General features: G+C 38.9%; 1 protein-coding gene across 1 annotated transcript; it reads right to left on the bottom strand.

Moving 5' to 3' along the window:
* Positions 1–976: 976 nt before the first annotated feature.
* On the bottom strand, positions 977–8,494 carry serpinh1a (serpin peptidase inhibitor, clade H (heat shock protein 47), member 1a). Its single transcript, XM_088321498.1, has 5 exons — positions 8,309–8,494; positions 5,861–6,479; positions 4,932–5,030; positions 2,953–3,185; positions 977–1,716 (listed from the first exon to the last, which is right to left on the bottom strand). The coding sequence occupies exons 2-5, from the start codon at positions 6,453–6,455 to the stop codon at positions 1,414–1,416; spliced, it is 1,230 nt and encodes a 409-aa protein (XP_088177624.1). The 5' UTR covers positions 6,456–6,479; positions 8,309–8,494; the 3' UTR covers positions 977–1,413.
* Positions 8,495–17,369: the final 8,875 nt, after the last annotated feature.

Below are 17,369 nucleotides of genomic sequence, written 5' to 3' on the forward strand. Positions count from 1 at the left end.
CATAACCTAATTCTCATGTTGACGATGTCTATGTATTGCGACTTCCATTGCAGCCTGAAGGGGGATTACCTCATGTGCGGCCCCTTATCAAGGTTTCTTCATTTTCCTCATGCTGAGGTTTTGAGATTTTCCTTGACTTCATGTGGGTTATCGATCAGGGGATGGTGTAATAATAGTCTGCAGTCTGTACGGAGCTTTGAGACTTTTTGTGATTAAGGGCTATAAAAATAAACTTGAGTTGACCTGACTTGACTAACACCCACCAGGGGGAGCTCGAGCAGAAAAGGTAAGAGTGAGACGTTGGTGTTGAGGAAGACACAAGTCACAACCGCCAATTAAGAACGAAGAGGAGCGTAAGGTCACACGCTTCGTCCATGAGTAAAATTAGCAGGAACCGACCCTCATCACGAAAAATGCAAAAAGAAAAGCATATGACGCAGATTTCAAGTTAAAAGCAATCCAGCTAGCAGATAAAGAAGGAAACAGCTACTGCACGTTAACTTCACATTGATTAAACAATGGTGAGACGCTGGAAACAGCAGTGGGAAGAAATGGAGCAACGTAAAATGTGGAACAAAGCTATCAGGTGTAACAAAAGTAGGTGGTCCGAAATGGAACACATTCTTGAAGGATGGGTGACCGCACAGAGAGGAGATGGCTGAGGTGTTTCAATTGGGCACATGCGACTTATAGTCAGGTGCGCCATGTGTACACTACCGCTCAAAAGTTTGAGGTCACTTACAAATGTATCTTAAGAAAATCAATGTTTTTTTCATTGAAGATATCATGGAACTAATCTGAAATACACCCCCTACATTGTCAATATGGTAAATGACTGCAAATGAGCTGCAAATATCTGTTTTCAATAAAATATCTGCATAGGTGCAACCAGCACTCTAGTGTTTTAATAGTACATTGTCTTTGCTAATTGTGTTAGAAGGCTGATGGATGATTACAAAACCCTTGCGCAATGATGTTAGCACAACTGAAAACTTTTTAATACATTACAAGTACATAAGACTCTAGTTTACCAAATATATGCTTGACAAGTCCTCAGCTAGCTGCTTGGTTAAATAGTATCCACAAAACACCAGTGTCAAAATCTACAGTGAAGAGGCGACTCCGAGATGCTGGCCTTCAAGTCAGAGGGGCAAAAAAAAGCCATATCTAAGATCGGCCAACAAAAGGGAGAGCTTAAAATGGGCAAAAGAATAAAGACATTGGAAGACTCATTTGATAAATAAAAGTGTAACTTTTTCATGGAGAACACAAAATTGTATGGGTGACCCCAAACTTTTCAACCGTAGTGTATGTACAAAGTTATTTTCCTCTAAAAATATATTGGGTTCCGCTTACGGTTACTTGCGGTTTATAGTCTGGAAATTACGGTATTAAGACACACTAGTTTGTGTGTTATAATTCATCCCTCATCTTTTCTCCTTTGGGCCTGCCCATCCTGCCGATAAACAGAATGGAGTTGGTCTTCTGGTCTTTTACCAAGAAGATGAAAGGATGGTCGACGTAGAACAGTTTGGGGGACTTGAGCTTGTCACTGCTAAAGATGGAGGTGTCCATTTCGTTTCCGTCCGTCGAAAACTCGATAGTGGCCGCGTGGAAGATGCTCGACAAGTAGAGGTCCTTTTTCCCTGATATGTTCGACAGGTCCGCCTTGGATTTGTTCACTGCATCCGTGAGGCCCAACTTCTCAAGTTGTTTCTGATGACGAATGGAGAATTAAGTGAAATATTTCAGTACAGTGGTACCTCTTTGTACAAGCACACCTAAACATGAGAATCTTGGTATCCAAGTTTTATTCTTAACACAAATTTTGCTCTACGTACGAGGGTAAATCCAAGCTACAAGCAGTCCTAAAGGCAACTACTAGAGACAACTTGAGACCGCTCGTTGTTACCATCAGCGCTTGATCCCGCGCCACTTGCTTATATTACGCAGCAAGTTGGTTTTTAGCATAAAACGTCTTTTTGTGGCTTTTTGTGTCACAAGCTACGAGTTCCAGGATTGTAAATGGGAAGATGTATCCAAGAAAAAGAGGAGAATAATGGAAACTGAAATAATAGTTTGTGATGAGGGAAATTATAGTGTTGGTGTGGGTGACCTAGCTAAATAGTACGATTGATCGATATCTCCAGTAATATGTCATCAAAGCTATAAAACCCACCAGGGGCGTTGCTGTTTTTTCAAAATTGTGAACCATTTTTTGATTACAAGATGGAGAGACTTTTGTGGTCGTAGATATGTATCAAGGAGCTAGCGAGAGATAGCTACACAAAGAACAAGTTGCTATCCTTCTACAGTGACCAAAAACTTGAGGCAGCGTCAGATACAACCGGAATTGATTTCAATTCCCGCCATGGCTGGTTTTAGAAATGAAAAAAGACAACCGTTTGACTGTGCCCTGCAACTGGCTGGCAACAAGTTAAGGGTGTCCCCTGCCAACTGCCTGAAGATAGCTGGGATGGGCTCCAACACCCCACAACTCTAGTGAGGATTAATGGTGCAGATAAGGGATGGGTGGAATAGATGGAATGGCTGGAACTCTGTGACTGTGGGAGTGCAAATTACAAAGCCGAGGAAGAGTTTTTGCAGTGATTTGTTTCATTAAAATAAAAGAAACAAACTAAATACAGTATGCCTTAAAATGTTTGCGTGTACTTTTATTTAAAGTTACAGTAACTTTAATTTTAAGTGTACAGTAGGTACTTACGTAACATCAACTGTCGTACTTCACTCTTCCCAGACCATTTAGTTTTAAATTATTTCATATCGGGAAAAATAACACATTACATGAGAAATTTTACCTATCAGCTCAATCCTGGAACAAATTAAGCTCGTAAAGAGGTAACATTGTGTTTGTTTTTTTCGTCATTCACTGCAATTGACGGATAAAAATTTCATTGTTAAAGAATGGTAAAGGACTTATTTGATAATTACCTGCAATTTGTGGCTAACTTCCATGCTGCCTTTGGGCATTGACAAAGCTACTGCTGTCTTCTTCATCTTACTCAGCCAGGTATCCAACTGCTTCTTGTTCAATAACTTCTCCACTCTTTCCAGACTTTCCACTTGATGCGGCATGATCATGATCATACTAGACTTCTTATGAGCCAGCGGCATGCTCAGAATGGACAATTTATTGGTGGTGTCATCGTAGAAGTCATAAAAACCTATGAAAGCAAATTATGAAATATCAATGTTATACATTAAGCAAATAACTTGCTACTTTGGGATGATGTTTGCTTCGTCTGGTAAAAATCACTTATAAAAAATCGATAACAAGGACTAGAATAAATCAAAATTTATTTGCTTAAATAGAGCAAATAAATCTGGCAATGGAAGCAAGAAATATATATCTCACAAATATCTCTTGAAATACGACTCATTATAACATACGAGTCAAGCTCAGCCAAACACTACGCAGCAACGTGTTTACTCACAGTAAGAAAGATTAAGTAGAATCAAAAAATTAATTTGTTTATGTACCAAAAACAACAACAACCTAACAATTCTCTCAGTAAATTTAGTGTTTCTACAGTATATTATAAGCTGAAGCAGCAAATCTCAAAATGGCCACATTATGAAATGGATAAACATTCTACAAATAGAAAAGTATGTGTATGCTATGGTAGATATTGAAATATAAGAACAGAATAAAAATAAAATAATATTGTTATGAAGTTGATTTCCGATGTGAATCACCTGTGCCCGCTCTTTTGACACCAACCGCTGCGGGATCTGATTGGCTCCCTGTCCCTATTTAAACCCAGTCCTCTCACTCTCCTGTAGTCAGTCCGTCTGCGAACCTCTGTTGATACAAGGCAAGCCTTTTTTTGACACCGACTCCTGTCTGTTCCGTTTTTGCTCCAGGTTGTCTCTGGCTACGACCTGTTTTTATCCTGACCACGTCTGCTCCCCCTTCCAGGCTTATGACCCATTTTTGATCCCAACTACGTCTACTCTCCCGTACTGGCTTAGGACTCGTTTCCGACCACGTTTTTGCTCTCCCTGTCCCGGCTATCGACCTGTTTTTCCGTTTCTGACACCGCCATCGCTCGCTACGGAAGATCCACCTCCATGTTCGGCTCACAGTCTGAGGGCGAGAGCGATTTGCTTCTCGCGTCCAGCGAATACCGGATCGTGGGTGCAGCCCTTCCTCTTTCTTTCAACAAAACTTGTGGTAAACGTTATGTAATTGGCTCCTAATTCCATTCCGGTTGTGACAGTTAAAAATGCTTATTTCATGTTTTTTTTCTTTTAAAAATATTTTTTTCAAGTCATTTCATAAGATTTTTGCAAAATAAACACACCTTAAAACAAAATATTCCATATCTGTAATTGTACCTGACATGGTAAGTCTGACTAAATAAAAGAAAAAAAGAGAGAATGTTCCTGGCAACGTTTTGATCCCCCCCAATGTGTCACTAATTGTTTGACAAAACATATTTTTTCAACAGTTTTAAACTCTAATATCAGACACAATTATATTCTGAAGATGAATCAATTTAATAGATGAGTAGAAAAGTAATTGACTGTCAGTTTAACTTATTCACAGCTAAGTAAAAATGTTTTCAACTATCTTGAGCTGTAAATGACAGTGAATGACTTCAACAACATTTTAAAAGGTGTTGTTTGATCTTAAATACATTCCTGTAGGTTTGCGTGAGCGGCCTAATTATTTTTGTAGTACAGTAATTAAAAGATAGAACGCCAAACATCCACTTTTACTCTGTGAAGCAATACTGAACATGTTTGCATCGTCATAGCTCAGATTTGAACATAATAGAGTTTAATCGATTACAAAATTGTTATTGCGTCACTTCTTCTCATACTCTTGTAGCCAAATGAGGTCCCCAAGAACTCAGAAGTTTCATTTGATGCCATCTGTTTCATTATTACCGGTTAGGATAGCCTACCTGTGCGGTGCATCATCTCTATGGCGACAGTGTATCCACGGGAGGCCATAAATCCTCGTTTGTCAACCATTTTGGGATGGAATTGCTCATCCCAGTGAGCTGTGGAAAAAGAGCATACATACATAAAATCAATCCCGAAGTGGCCCCATGCTCAAGCTTTAACACAAATTCTGCAGTTACACTTATGTCCAGAGATGGCAGTCACAGGCAAACAAAGAGACATCATCTGCAGGATGAATAGAAAAACTTGTACAGTCCTCTCCTGTTCTCGTTGCAAGTTAAAAATACATTGATGTCCGATCTCCTTTTTTTAAGTGTTGACTAAACTATAAACTCATCATTATAATTGGAAATAAATGTACAAATTATTATCTTTGTTCTTCAAATGGCAGCGGCGATATTTACATTTGAGAATAGCAATAGACATTGACATTTTATCATCCTTAGTTGCCATGCTTTGTTAGCTTGTTGGCCACCACAGAGGCCAAGATCACAACTTTGAGACTTTTTTAAATTTTAATCTGTGCTCATAGCCAGCCAGAGGTAGTTTACAAGCTAGCTAGTGCTAGTGTATTCCATGGAACTGGCTCCAAAGAGGTTCCAGAACATATCAGTAGCCTGAAAATAGCTCACCAGTGATAGATCATCGCAATTCTTTAGGCAGTTTGATTTCTTATTGACATCATGTTTTAGTAGTTGGCTTAACTTTGAAAAATTACAGCCAGGTAATAACATAATAACAACATAGTAATAAGTTGCTATTTTAGAAATGTATATTAAAATTGTAGCCCTTTGTTACAATCATTATCAAAAATAGCTCTCAGCTTCAAAAAAGTTGGTGATTCCTGCCTTATAACAATAAGTAATGTATGTTCAAATCAAGTGAGCACATGGAGATAAATAAGACTATAAGCAATATTCATACTTACGTTTGAAAAACATAGTGTTTATTATCAGTGCACTATCAGTCTTCTCTATTTCCTTGGTGACCTCAGATACTTTCCCATCAGTGGACTTAGCGGCCCATTCGTTGATAGCATTCAGGGCACTCTTCTTATCCTTGAAATTAATCTTCGATTGGTCACAATTATAATGCTTTTTACTGCTTTTCACAAAGGCATCCGCAAAGTTGACAGAGTTGGGTCCATACAGACGGTTGCTCAAACTCCAGGTGACGTTACGTGTCTTTTCCTCACTCAACTCAGTCAAGAGCTCAGCCAAGCCGGAATGCAACTGCTCGTCCGTGACTTTTGCCGCGTTTAAAATGGTTTTAGCCTGAGAAGCCGTCGAGGCTTTGCCACCAAGAGCCACCAGCCCGAGTGAGGATGCCACCACCACTGGAGAAATGAGGATGTTTTCTATGTTCTTGTCTTTGGCTGTGTCTTGGTAAAGGTTGAAAGCCAAACGGACACTGCTGTCTGCTAGTGTGGTGGCGTGTTTACTCAGGACTTTGTCAGCAGAAGTTGCGGTAGCAGCGGATGCTGCAGTTGCCAAGAGGGCCAGAGTCACCACGTTTAGCCACATGCTTAGGTGTCCACAAGTAAATAGCTAAGAGGAGACATAAGGAAGACAATCACAAATCGATATCACGTACCATTAGTTACCGTAAATTCCGGGCCAGAGGTAAGACCCGGCCTAAAAATTTCAGCCTTATCAGACCCATGCAAGCAGGTATTAAAGCTTGATTCAACCCAAACCCAGCCCAAACCCAACCAATTTACTTGATTTGTAGGACTGAGCCCAACGCAAACCCCAAATTTATTAATTTATTTTTTTGTGAGTACTCGGGAATAGGTGAGGCGATTTATGATAACGAATTAAGTCTTTTCTAATGATATCTGAGTTATACATGACTGTATAAATTATTTTTACCGCTTTTCACAAAGGCATTGGCAAAGTTGACAGAGTTGGGTCCATACAGACAAACTCCAGGTGACGTTGCGTGTCCATTCGTCACCCAACATTGATATCATTTACATTTCTGTGTTCTCAGAGGTTACACAAACCGACCATTTGGTATCATTGACGGATTTTATTAAGAGTTGACGGGAACATTTTAAGGCTGTCCATTATATTGCCGGTTGAAAATTGGGCCCTGAACCACCGCAGCAATACATCCTTAGGAATCTACCTTCGAACTTAAAGGGTGAGAGAGTCAAAAAGTTAAGGAGAAGCATGACTGGTGAATGCTGAAAATAAAATGGCAGCCAGAGAGCGGTCCGGCCCAACTCAAACGTAATGATAGACTTTTGAGGCCCGACCCAGCCCAAAATTTTGGTCAGGTTGTTCTCTGGCCTAAGATTTTACCTGTTCCGGACTACAAGCCACAACTTTTTTTTTTACATTTTAAACACCGCGGCTTACAATGGGTTGCAGCTTTTTTTCCCCGAGAGTCGGCAGCAACTTCAGAAAGCGCAAACACTGGGCCCTTCCACGGATGTCTATTTCTGCGGTGCCCATCAGGGCCGTGCATCGAAACGGCGACACGTCCCTACTGGGTCACCTCCACCGGCGCCTGGCAACTAGCCTAGAAATGATGCATATTAGGATATCCGACTGTTTATTTAAAAAAAGGATAACAATTTCTACCAAGTGCTTTAGAGGTCAAAGTGATGTAGTTGTTATCTTTTTAAAATATCCATTTTTTTGTTTATTTGTCATTTTAGCACTTTTCGCCCTCAACTGAGGAATGGGTAACTTGGGTCTGCCACAAATAATGTTGTTCCCACTGCATTGTAGCTAACATGGAGGACATTTTTCAGAATAATCCTTGCAGCAGTTTAGGCATGTAATTGAAACATCTCTCAAGGCTAGTATTACGTAACAGCCACGTAGACAGCAGCTGGGTGCATCTTAGCCCAAACTCTTGTTAATTCAGTACTGAAATGCTTAGGTTTGCACATTATTTAAACTATTAAAAAAATAAAAATAAATATAAAAAATGTTGTCCAAAAAACTTTTCTGACATATTATGAAAGTAACTTTGGCATGAATGATACTTTTGTAATTTACAGAATGTTATTATTGTCCTTCATCTAAAGCCGGTAGTCATGAGTGTTAATATACCAGTGCCACTTTTCGGAAAAATGATGTTTTTCCAGCAATTTTGACCACTTCAAAAGCAATAATAGACATAAAAGATGCTGTGATTTTTTTTGAAAACACACTCACAACTGAAAGGATTGTATGATGCAAAATTGGTATTAATATTAATATTAGGGACATTTCACTCAAACATTTTCAATCTACAGCATGATATGATCACTGGTGCGGTCTCCAAAATCTTGACTTGAGATCTCTTTGCACATGCCCAGGCAATAATCTGCAGTAGAACACTCCTCTCCAACTACTTCCATCTATTTATACATTTATCTTACCTTATTAGGTCCTTTCAGTTTCCCGCTGATCTCTTCAAATATGTTTCCAAATACAAACAGTACTATTTTTGGTTGACTTTTTCCTGTTCTGATACCTGCAGGCAAACTTTTGGAGGAAAAACTTGCAGAAGCCAAGCCCAGTTTTCAGTGAAGAAAAACTGCACTGGAGTCTTGTTTCCAGGATGTCCCGCCCATGGATCGTCAAGGACAAGAATCCTCCCCCATGCCAGGTCCTAAAGCCTGAAATTGCAGACCATCAAAAGGAGCCTGACATCCTGGGAGCTAGAACAAAAGTTGCCTTCCATTGCTGACCAATAATTCTACTGAAACGGGCCTCAAGAGCGAAAATAAAGCCATTGTCTGAAATCTGATATGTTGACTCTGGTTGTAATGGATTCACACAGTAACATTGTTGTATAAACAACAAATGTCTCTGTCCTCACATACCCATCCCCCGTCCACTGGAGCTGGAATTTGAAAACAGGACATAAAGGACCTAAAAGAAGCGGATGTATGTCCGGTAGACGGTTACAGCTTATTTGTGTTTTGGCAACCTTTGGGCCTGGAGACTAAATCTGTTTTTAATATGACATAAAAAAATTCACATTGGCATATTTTCAGTCTTGCAATAGGCCATAAGCGTGCATGTCCAGATCTATTTGTGTGAGAAATGGTTAATTTTTCATTGTTTGTTTCCTTTTTTAAGTCAAAATAACACTGATGACTTATCACATACCTCAACGGCTTTCTTAAAGGGACAGTGTGTATTATTTGAGCACAGGATGTCACTGTATGGCAGTGCTTCTAGTCAAGTCAAGACATGTTTATTTGTATAGCCTGTAATCACAAGGAGTCTCAATAGGCTGCACAAACCACAGATTATTGCAAACTACAGACTATTATTACAGCATCCCCTGATATAAAACCTACATCAGGGCAAGGAAAAACTCAAAATCTTCAACATGAGGAAAATAAAGAAAACTCGAGAAGCAACCGTACATGAGGTAATTCCTCTTCCAGGATGACCAGACTGCCTCGCTGCAGCATTTTGTACTAGCTGCAAGCTCTTGATTTTGCACTTCGGGAGACTGGAGAGTAGTTATCTTCCCTCACGCCCTCCCTCAGAAGAAGAAATTCTCTCGTGCTCCCCATCTTTTTTTTGCTGACTTGTGGTGGTAACACATCACCTCCGCTCATGCCAAATTCTTTGCTTTTGACACAATTTTGCAGAAAAAAAATGTTTTTTCTGCCAATGTTTTTAAGATAGCAGGCTCACCGATCTTTGCACTGGTTGCAGTGAAGTGCTACGTATGCTTCGTCAAACTTACTCATCTTAGCTTTCGAGACCTTTGTTTGGCTCTTTTCCTGTCTCTCGCCAATGAGAACGCTGCTACCTAGTGTGGTGTAGGTTCAATTTCACTTTATTCTGAAAAAGTTACAAAAAAAAGTTCCCGTAAGTCAAACGGGGGCGCACCTTCCTTGACGGAGCCTCTCAGCCCCACCCCTGAGTGGGCCCGCCCCACTATTTGAGAACCACTACTGTATGGTAAAGTGCATAAGTGTCAAATGGAGAGATCCAAATCCAAAAATTGACTGCAAGACAAGGGCCAGGCTGATGGAATGTTGAATCATTTCCAAATGACACATATAGATCAATCAAGACAACTGAACATATTAGGAACCTAATAAATATAATGCGATATGATCGGATGAAGCAATATTTTCTTAAGGCTGTCAGTCATTTTTCCCTTTTAACAGTCACAAATAGACAGACAAAAGCTGCCTGTGCCTCATGTTGTTACTTGTTGCAGCTTGCGACCCCTAAAGCTAAATGTATGCTCACTGCTTAAATTAAGAAAGGATTTTTTTGTGGTGTATTAATTCTAAATTTTCCCATGTTTTTAACGCAAGTATTAATGCTAGACAATGCTTCAGCAATGCTAGCCACTATCATTCAGGCACAATCAGTGGCCTATAGTGTCAAGAACCGGAACATGAGGAGAACCCAAATGCGTGACGTTTCTCACACAAGCTTTATTTTACGGGAAATGGGGCAGTCATGCACATTAACCCAAAACGCCAGTGATTCTGCGATCGTTGGGCGGAAGATGTAAGGCAGCAGTCTGGCGTGGAATGAGAGGAAGCCAAAGGCCGACGAGATCGATACCAATTGCACAAGCAGATATCGGACAGATTGGGTCGGTACCGGACAGGACGGGACAGACAGGATTGATATCAGGCACCGGAGACTGGAGTCCGATAACAAGCAGAAACCAGAAACTGGAGATCGATATTAAACAGGACAAAATAGAAGGGAACGATACCGGACAGGAAACCCAAGCAGGAAACTGGACAGAGTCAAAACCCACTTCTTGCGGGTGCAGGGGTTCGGTGACGGACTGACAGAGGGTGAGTGAGAGCACTGAGCTTAAATATCAGGGAAGCCAATCAGTCAATGAGCCGCAGCTGGGCAACCGTGACATATAGTTTCTATTTTTGAAAATGCGTGCTAAATCGACATAAAACAAAAAAATGAAATATTAATACTATAATATAAAGTGCAAAAGTCTTTACTTCTCATGTTTATCCCAGGCTTTTTCGGGATTTTGGGTACCCGTAGCAGACAATTATTTCAGCTTTAGGTAAGGCTCATGGTATGTCAACCAAATACAAATTTTCAGACTTAAAGAAAATGGTGTCTATACACATGCGCGTCATGTTTATTTGTATAGCCCTTAATTAGGAGAAGTCTCAAAAGGGCTACCCAGACTATTAATACACCACATCACCAAAATGAAATATATGGAAGAACAAAACATCTGGTGGACAGCTTCCTAAAAGGGAGGGAGAGAGAAGGAAAGAAAGAGAAATTGAGAAAGAGACGGAGAGACAGACAGAGAGAGAGACAGAAAGAAAAAGAAAAAAGAAAAAGAGAGAAAGAGAAATTGAGAAAGAGACGGAGAGACAGACAGAGAGAGAGACAGAAAGAAAAAGAAAAAAAGAAAAAGAGAGAAAGAAAGAGAGAAAGAAAAAAGACAGACAGACAGACAGAACATTTATTTTCCTGTCTGGCCAAGACTACATTTGAAGTATTTGAGGGATAGAAAAGTTACAATTTTTACAAGCCTTTGGGCATCGAAAACGGAGACTGTGTAATATTTTACCACTAGATGTCACTGTAGCGCCTCCACAGTAGTAAAACATGATTTGAAAAATCGTTGATTTAAATAATAATAGAAAATATATATACAATAATTTCAACAGGTTTTTTTTCGTGGAATTCAAGAAATTTGCATTTATTTTTCATAGCATGAGACACAATTAGAGGTACAGACACACTTGGCCGCCATGTGTTTTTGTGTTCATGTGTTTTTACTTTGTATTTTAATCAATACGTAAAATAAGTACAAATTTCCTGACCCACGAGTATTTTTTTGAAGTGTATGTTTATACGATAGATCATGTACTTTTAGTCCTTATTCAAATCAATACTGCTTTTTTTTTAAATTAAGTTTTGTTTCGTTTTTTTCCACTGGAAGGCAATAACACGCTATTACGCAGTGTCCCTTTAAATAAGATTTGGAGGCGTTGGGATCCTAATTCTTTAGCTCGAACTGCATTTATTTTAATCAGAGGTCATACACAAAGAGGTAAGTATTAGTTTCAGGAGCGAGCAGCAGCAAGTCAACTGCAGGAGAGAGAGTGGGAAAGGTGAGAGGAGAGAGAGTGGGAAAGGTGAGATGGCACAACATTCATTTGGACAGGTAACTTAAAATTAGTTTTACCTGGTTATATCAGTATCAGAAATTATTTTCCCCCCATTTTATTAACACTCCACTTATTGAAACATGAATATTTTGTTTGTTTGTTTGTTTGTTTTTACATGATTCAATTGTTTGTTTGTTTGTACATGATTCAAATTGAATCTTTTCTTCCGGCGCCGTCACGAATGGCAGCCACTCCAGCAGCTCCCGTGTTATTTTCGATTGTTCTCGATTGTTCTCAGCTCAGGGATGCTGCTGGAAATGTGAATTTCCCTTCGGGGATGAACAAAGTATCTATCTATCTATCTATCTATCTATCTATCTATCTATCTATCTATCTATCTATCTATCTATCTATCTATCTATCTATCTATCTATCTATCTATCTAACAGTTATGAGTAATGGACCTGAAAGCAGACATAAACGAGCTAAGCGGCTGCTTAAGGCCCCGCGACCGCTAGGGGGCCCCCAACAGCAGTTAACTTTTTTTGGTGCCAGTTACTTTTGTGTGTCCACAACAAATATACTTCTGCAGAAATTTAAGAACAATAATACAAAACAACTACAAATCTTAATATCAAATACATTGCTTACAAACAGGGACCTACTATTTGGCTTCCATTCTGAAAAGAAAAAAATAATATTATAGTAATACTAAAAAAGAAATACCGGTACTACTACAGGTATACTATAATGCAAAATATTACTACAATACGACTGCAGCAATATTACAAAAGTATTAAAGAAATATGAAAAAAGTACTACTATGGAATACTACAAAAATTCAACCAAAAAAAAAACCAAACACAAAAATACTGCTTTGGAAACATACTACGAAAAAAATACCACTACGTGCAATATGTCCAAACAAAATCAAACCAAAGCCGAAAATAGAAAATGCAAAAAACAAAGCAACAAACGAACATGTGGCGCTAAACTACTAACCAAATGTCCAAACAAAAAAAACAAACTTGGCATGGCAGTGTTAATGTGATTTGAACTAAGTAATAAACAAGACCCAAGAACCAAACCTTGGCGCAGCAATGAAAGTGGAAATTAAATAACCCAAGAACGTTTTCTGTCCAAAATGTCATAATTAAAGAATGATTGCAGTTGGGTGTTTGTTGATTAGACACAACTGCACCCAGGTCCAAACCTGGTTGGCGCCCTCTGCTGGAAGGAGGTGTAACAAACACTCATAAGGAAGGCAACACATACTGCATATACAACGCATAGCAAAAAGTATGGAATCAGCAGTCTTGGACAAGTACCATACCTGTCAACCTCCAGGGCTCCATGCCCTTACAAAATGTTGTATTTTCCCTTACAAAATACAAAATAATCTTACACCATATTTTTTTTCAAACCTGTTTATTCATGTAGTTTAACATGTTATATTGTACATGTGTTTCGTTATATCATATATATTGTTAATTAACATTTTGTTGTGAGATACTGAGTTGCCCGACATGAATGAGGTTTATTATAAAAAAAAAAATTAAGTAGCTTGGACGTTCACTGTAGAAGGGAAAAATACATGCAAATATAATTAAGTAGAATAATACATGTTCTTATTCAAATTATGAATTAATTTTCTGCATTAAATCATTGTTGGTAATATACTGATTAAAGGGATCACCACAAACCTTCCTTTTTTTCATTTTCTCCTTTTATACTTATACCTTTTTTTCTTAACTTCTTTACACAACATAATAATTCGTAATATAATGCATCAAAGGAAGTGAGCCGTTTGAGAGCCGGCTCTCCTAATGAGTTGAGCCGAAAGAGCCTGTTCTTGAAAAAGAGACGGACTTCCTTTCACTACCCAAATACCACATGAAGTCCGAGGCGGAAGACGCATGCGCACAGTAGCATCAAACCGCTCGCTTCGTTTGCAACGAAAAAAAAGATACCGAGATAGAGGCTACTGCGGCGAACTCGTTTGACTTGATTGATTTGCTGTTTCGTCATAGTCGGTGTATAGCGGATGGTACCCATAATTGACAAATTTGCGTTTTTCCGTGCAGATTTTCTTGTACGTCGTACATGTCTTAAAATGCATAAAAAACGTACTTTGTACGGCAAAAATGTACAGGATGACAGGTATGAAGTACTCAGTCCGACATTTCATTCAGGTAAAAATGGTAAAAATGTTAACGTTTTTCAAAAGTGAAACACTAAAATAAACGAATAAAAAAACTTGGTTGTGGTCATTAAATGCTAGTTTTATAGACCAAGCACGGGGCAAAAAGTATGGAATCACTCAATTCTTAGGAAAAAAATATGGAATCATGAAAAACAGTCAAAGAAATAACAATAAAAACATATCACTAGTATTTAGTTGCACCGCATTTGGCTTTTATGACAGGTCACAGTCTCTGAGGCATGGACTTGATAAGTGACGAACAGTGTTCTTCATCAATCTGGTGCCATCTTTGCAGGTCGGAGCCTTGCCCTGGACAATTTTTTTCAATTCCCACCACAGGTTTTCAATTGGGTTGAGATCTGGGCTATTTGCAGGCCATGACACAGACTTGATGCATCTTTCTCCAAGGAATGCTCTTTGTAAATCCCACCAGAACAGCACCAAACAAAAGTTCCAGCATCATCAGCTTGTCCAATGCAGATTCGTGACCTTCGTCCAGTCATCCACAGTCCATGATTGCCTCTCCTTAGCCTATTGCGGTCTTGTTCTTTTGTTCTTTCCCGTCTAAAAATCTCATTCCCTTTAGGAAATTTTTCATACATTGTCACATACATTAACTCCAACTTCCCCCCATTTCTTCTTCATTTGTCTTGTGGTGCATTTTTCGTTTTCAAGACATATAGCCTTTAGTTGTTTGTCTTGACGCCTTTTCTTGGCCTACCAGTATGCTTGACATTAACAACCTTCACATGCTGTTTGTACTTAGTTCGAATAGTCGATACAGCTGACTGTGAATAGCCCACGTCTTTGGTAACCATACGAGCAGCGTTGCCTTCTTCAAACAGTTAGAAGATCCTGTCTTTGGTCTCAAAAGACATCTCTCTTGTTGGAGACATAATTCTGGCCAATCCAAGAAGGGAAATCGCCAAACCCTAAGGAACATGAGCTGTTTTGTAAGGAAAAATGCGCAAATATTTTTGTTCAAGATGTGAGAAAAAATAGATAACATCCAAAAAGACTTGAGGCTGTGATCGCAGCAAAAGAAGATTATACAAAGTATTAACTCAAAGGGGGCCAATATCTTTGCAATGTCTACATTTCAATTTCTTTACTTGTTAGTACAATATAAAATGTTGGATAAAGTTGGTGTCTTTTCACGATTGTGTCTCACATGTTGTTGATTCTCAGAAATTATTTTGAGTTTTTTGTCTATTAATGTGAAGCCTGAAATATGGCTGTGTGCAATGTTCCCTCTAATTTTCCACGGGTCTGAGCGTTCACACAAAGTCGGTGAGCAACGCTTGAAACAACAGTGAGCAACGGCAACCCCAAGTGTGGCAAGATAATTAACTATCAAACATATCCAAAACTTGACATCAAGTTACATTTTGCTGAGTTTCCGGCATTGCAATTTTTTTTTCACTTTGGAATGAATTGACTCATGTACTATTGCAAAGGTTGTACGGCCTACAAACGTCGTTTGTTCTTACAATTCTTTCACGAGATATGGATTTCTTTTTATTTCCTGATATATTTTGTCGCATAATATTAACATTTTGGGGGGCTTATTTAGTCGGTTGTAAGATACAGAACTGTACTTAGTGGAAGTACAATGTTGGCAACACGATTCACTTGATATAATTGGAAATTATTGGAATGCAACACAAACTTTTTTTTTACTTTTTTTGAAATTCCTTTAAAAAAATCTCATTATGTTTATTTTTTCAGAGCTGTTAAGTTTTTCTTTTTGTTCTCTATTTACTTTTTTCCTACATTTCTTTCTTTTCTTTTTTTCTGGCTTTTTTTCTAAATTTGTCCTTTTTTCTCTTCCTTTTGTTTCTTTCTTCTCAGCTTTTCACTACTTTTTCATTTTGGTATTTTTTTCTTTTTTGTTCTATTCCCCCTTCCTTGAAGTCATTTTGTGCATATTTTTACATAATATTTGGTCATGTTGGGATTAAAGAAGCAAAAACAACCTGAAGAGCCGTTTAGGACCCAAAAGAGCCGGTTCCTGTTACTGAGCCGAGCCAAAGAAGCCGGTTCTCGACAAACTCTACTAACTTTATTCAACTTCGTTCTACTTCGACTCGACTTCAAAATACATTTAGGACATAACGTCAGGGGAACCCGTGTATTTTTACCTTCATGCACTGTAACTTTGACTTAAGTCGCTTCTTAATTAGTAATTTTGAGCCCTCATTTTTGTGCGCTGGCTAGATTTTCTTTTGCGCTGAGAATGTGCGAGCAGTGGGCAATTGCGCACGCGCGCAGCTTAGAGGGAACACTGGCTGTGTGTTAAAAAGTTATTTGGGGGGGGCAATACTTTTGCAAGACACCGTATGTGGATTTTAACTTGTCACTGAAATAATGGAGTCCCACTGACAGCTCCTCTAGTGAAGTGCCTGCACAATGCTTGGGATTACAGGGATCTGATTTAATTATCCACGGCTAAGAGGTAATCTCTGACTGCTTGTCTCGGAATAGATCTTCTGCTAGACCTGACTCAACTACTTCACCTGTTTGGCATGTGTCATTTACATACACAGAGGACATGTTGCCAAATTTTAAAGAAAAGGTGTCAACTCAACTGGAAATCAATTAATCCCCCCTGGCCTTCTCTACATTTCTGTTTAATGCATTCCAGGCAGCCCTAACATTATTGATATACGTGACCCCGCACACCATGGAAACAGACTCCCCACGGTCAAGTTTAATGAAAGGATTTTCTTAGTATAATAAGGATTTCGTTCTCCACACTTACTTTGTGTTCATTTCAAAATGTCTGCATACGGAAAGGGAGAGGGAGAGAGAGAGAGAGAGAGAGAGAGAGAGAGAATGAGAGAGAGAGTGGACAAAGAAAGCAAGAGAAAGGATGAGAGAGAAAAGAAAGAAAGCAAAAAGAAGGATAAGAGAGAACAAGACAGCAAGAGAGAGGAACAAAAGAGAAAGAAAGCAAGATAAAGGATGAAAGAAAAAAAGAAAAAAAAGCAAGAAGGATGAGAGAGGACAAGAGAGTGAGAGAGAGGAAGCGAGAAAGAAGCAGAGCGAAAAATAAAAATAAAAGAAAAGAATGAAAACAAGATGAAGGATGAAAAAGAATATGAGCTAGAGAGAAACTGAGAGGGAGAAAACACAGAGAGAAAAGAGGGA

The sequence above is a fragment of the Urocampus carinirostris genome, chromosome 17, assembly GCF_059441175.1.
Source record: "Urocampus carinirostris isolate Australia breed hairy pipefish chromosome 17, RoL_Ucar_1.0, whole genome shotgun sequence".
Lineage (NCBI taxonomy): Eukaryota > Metazoa > Chordata > Actinopteri > Syngnathiformes > Syngnathidae > Urocampus > Urocampus carinirostris.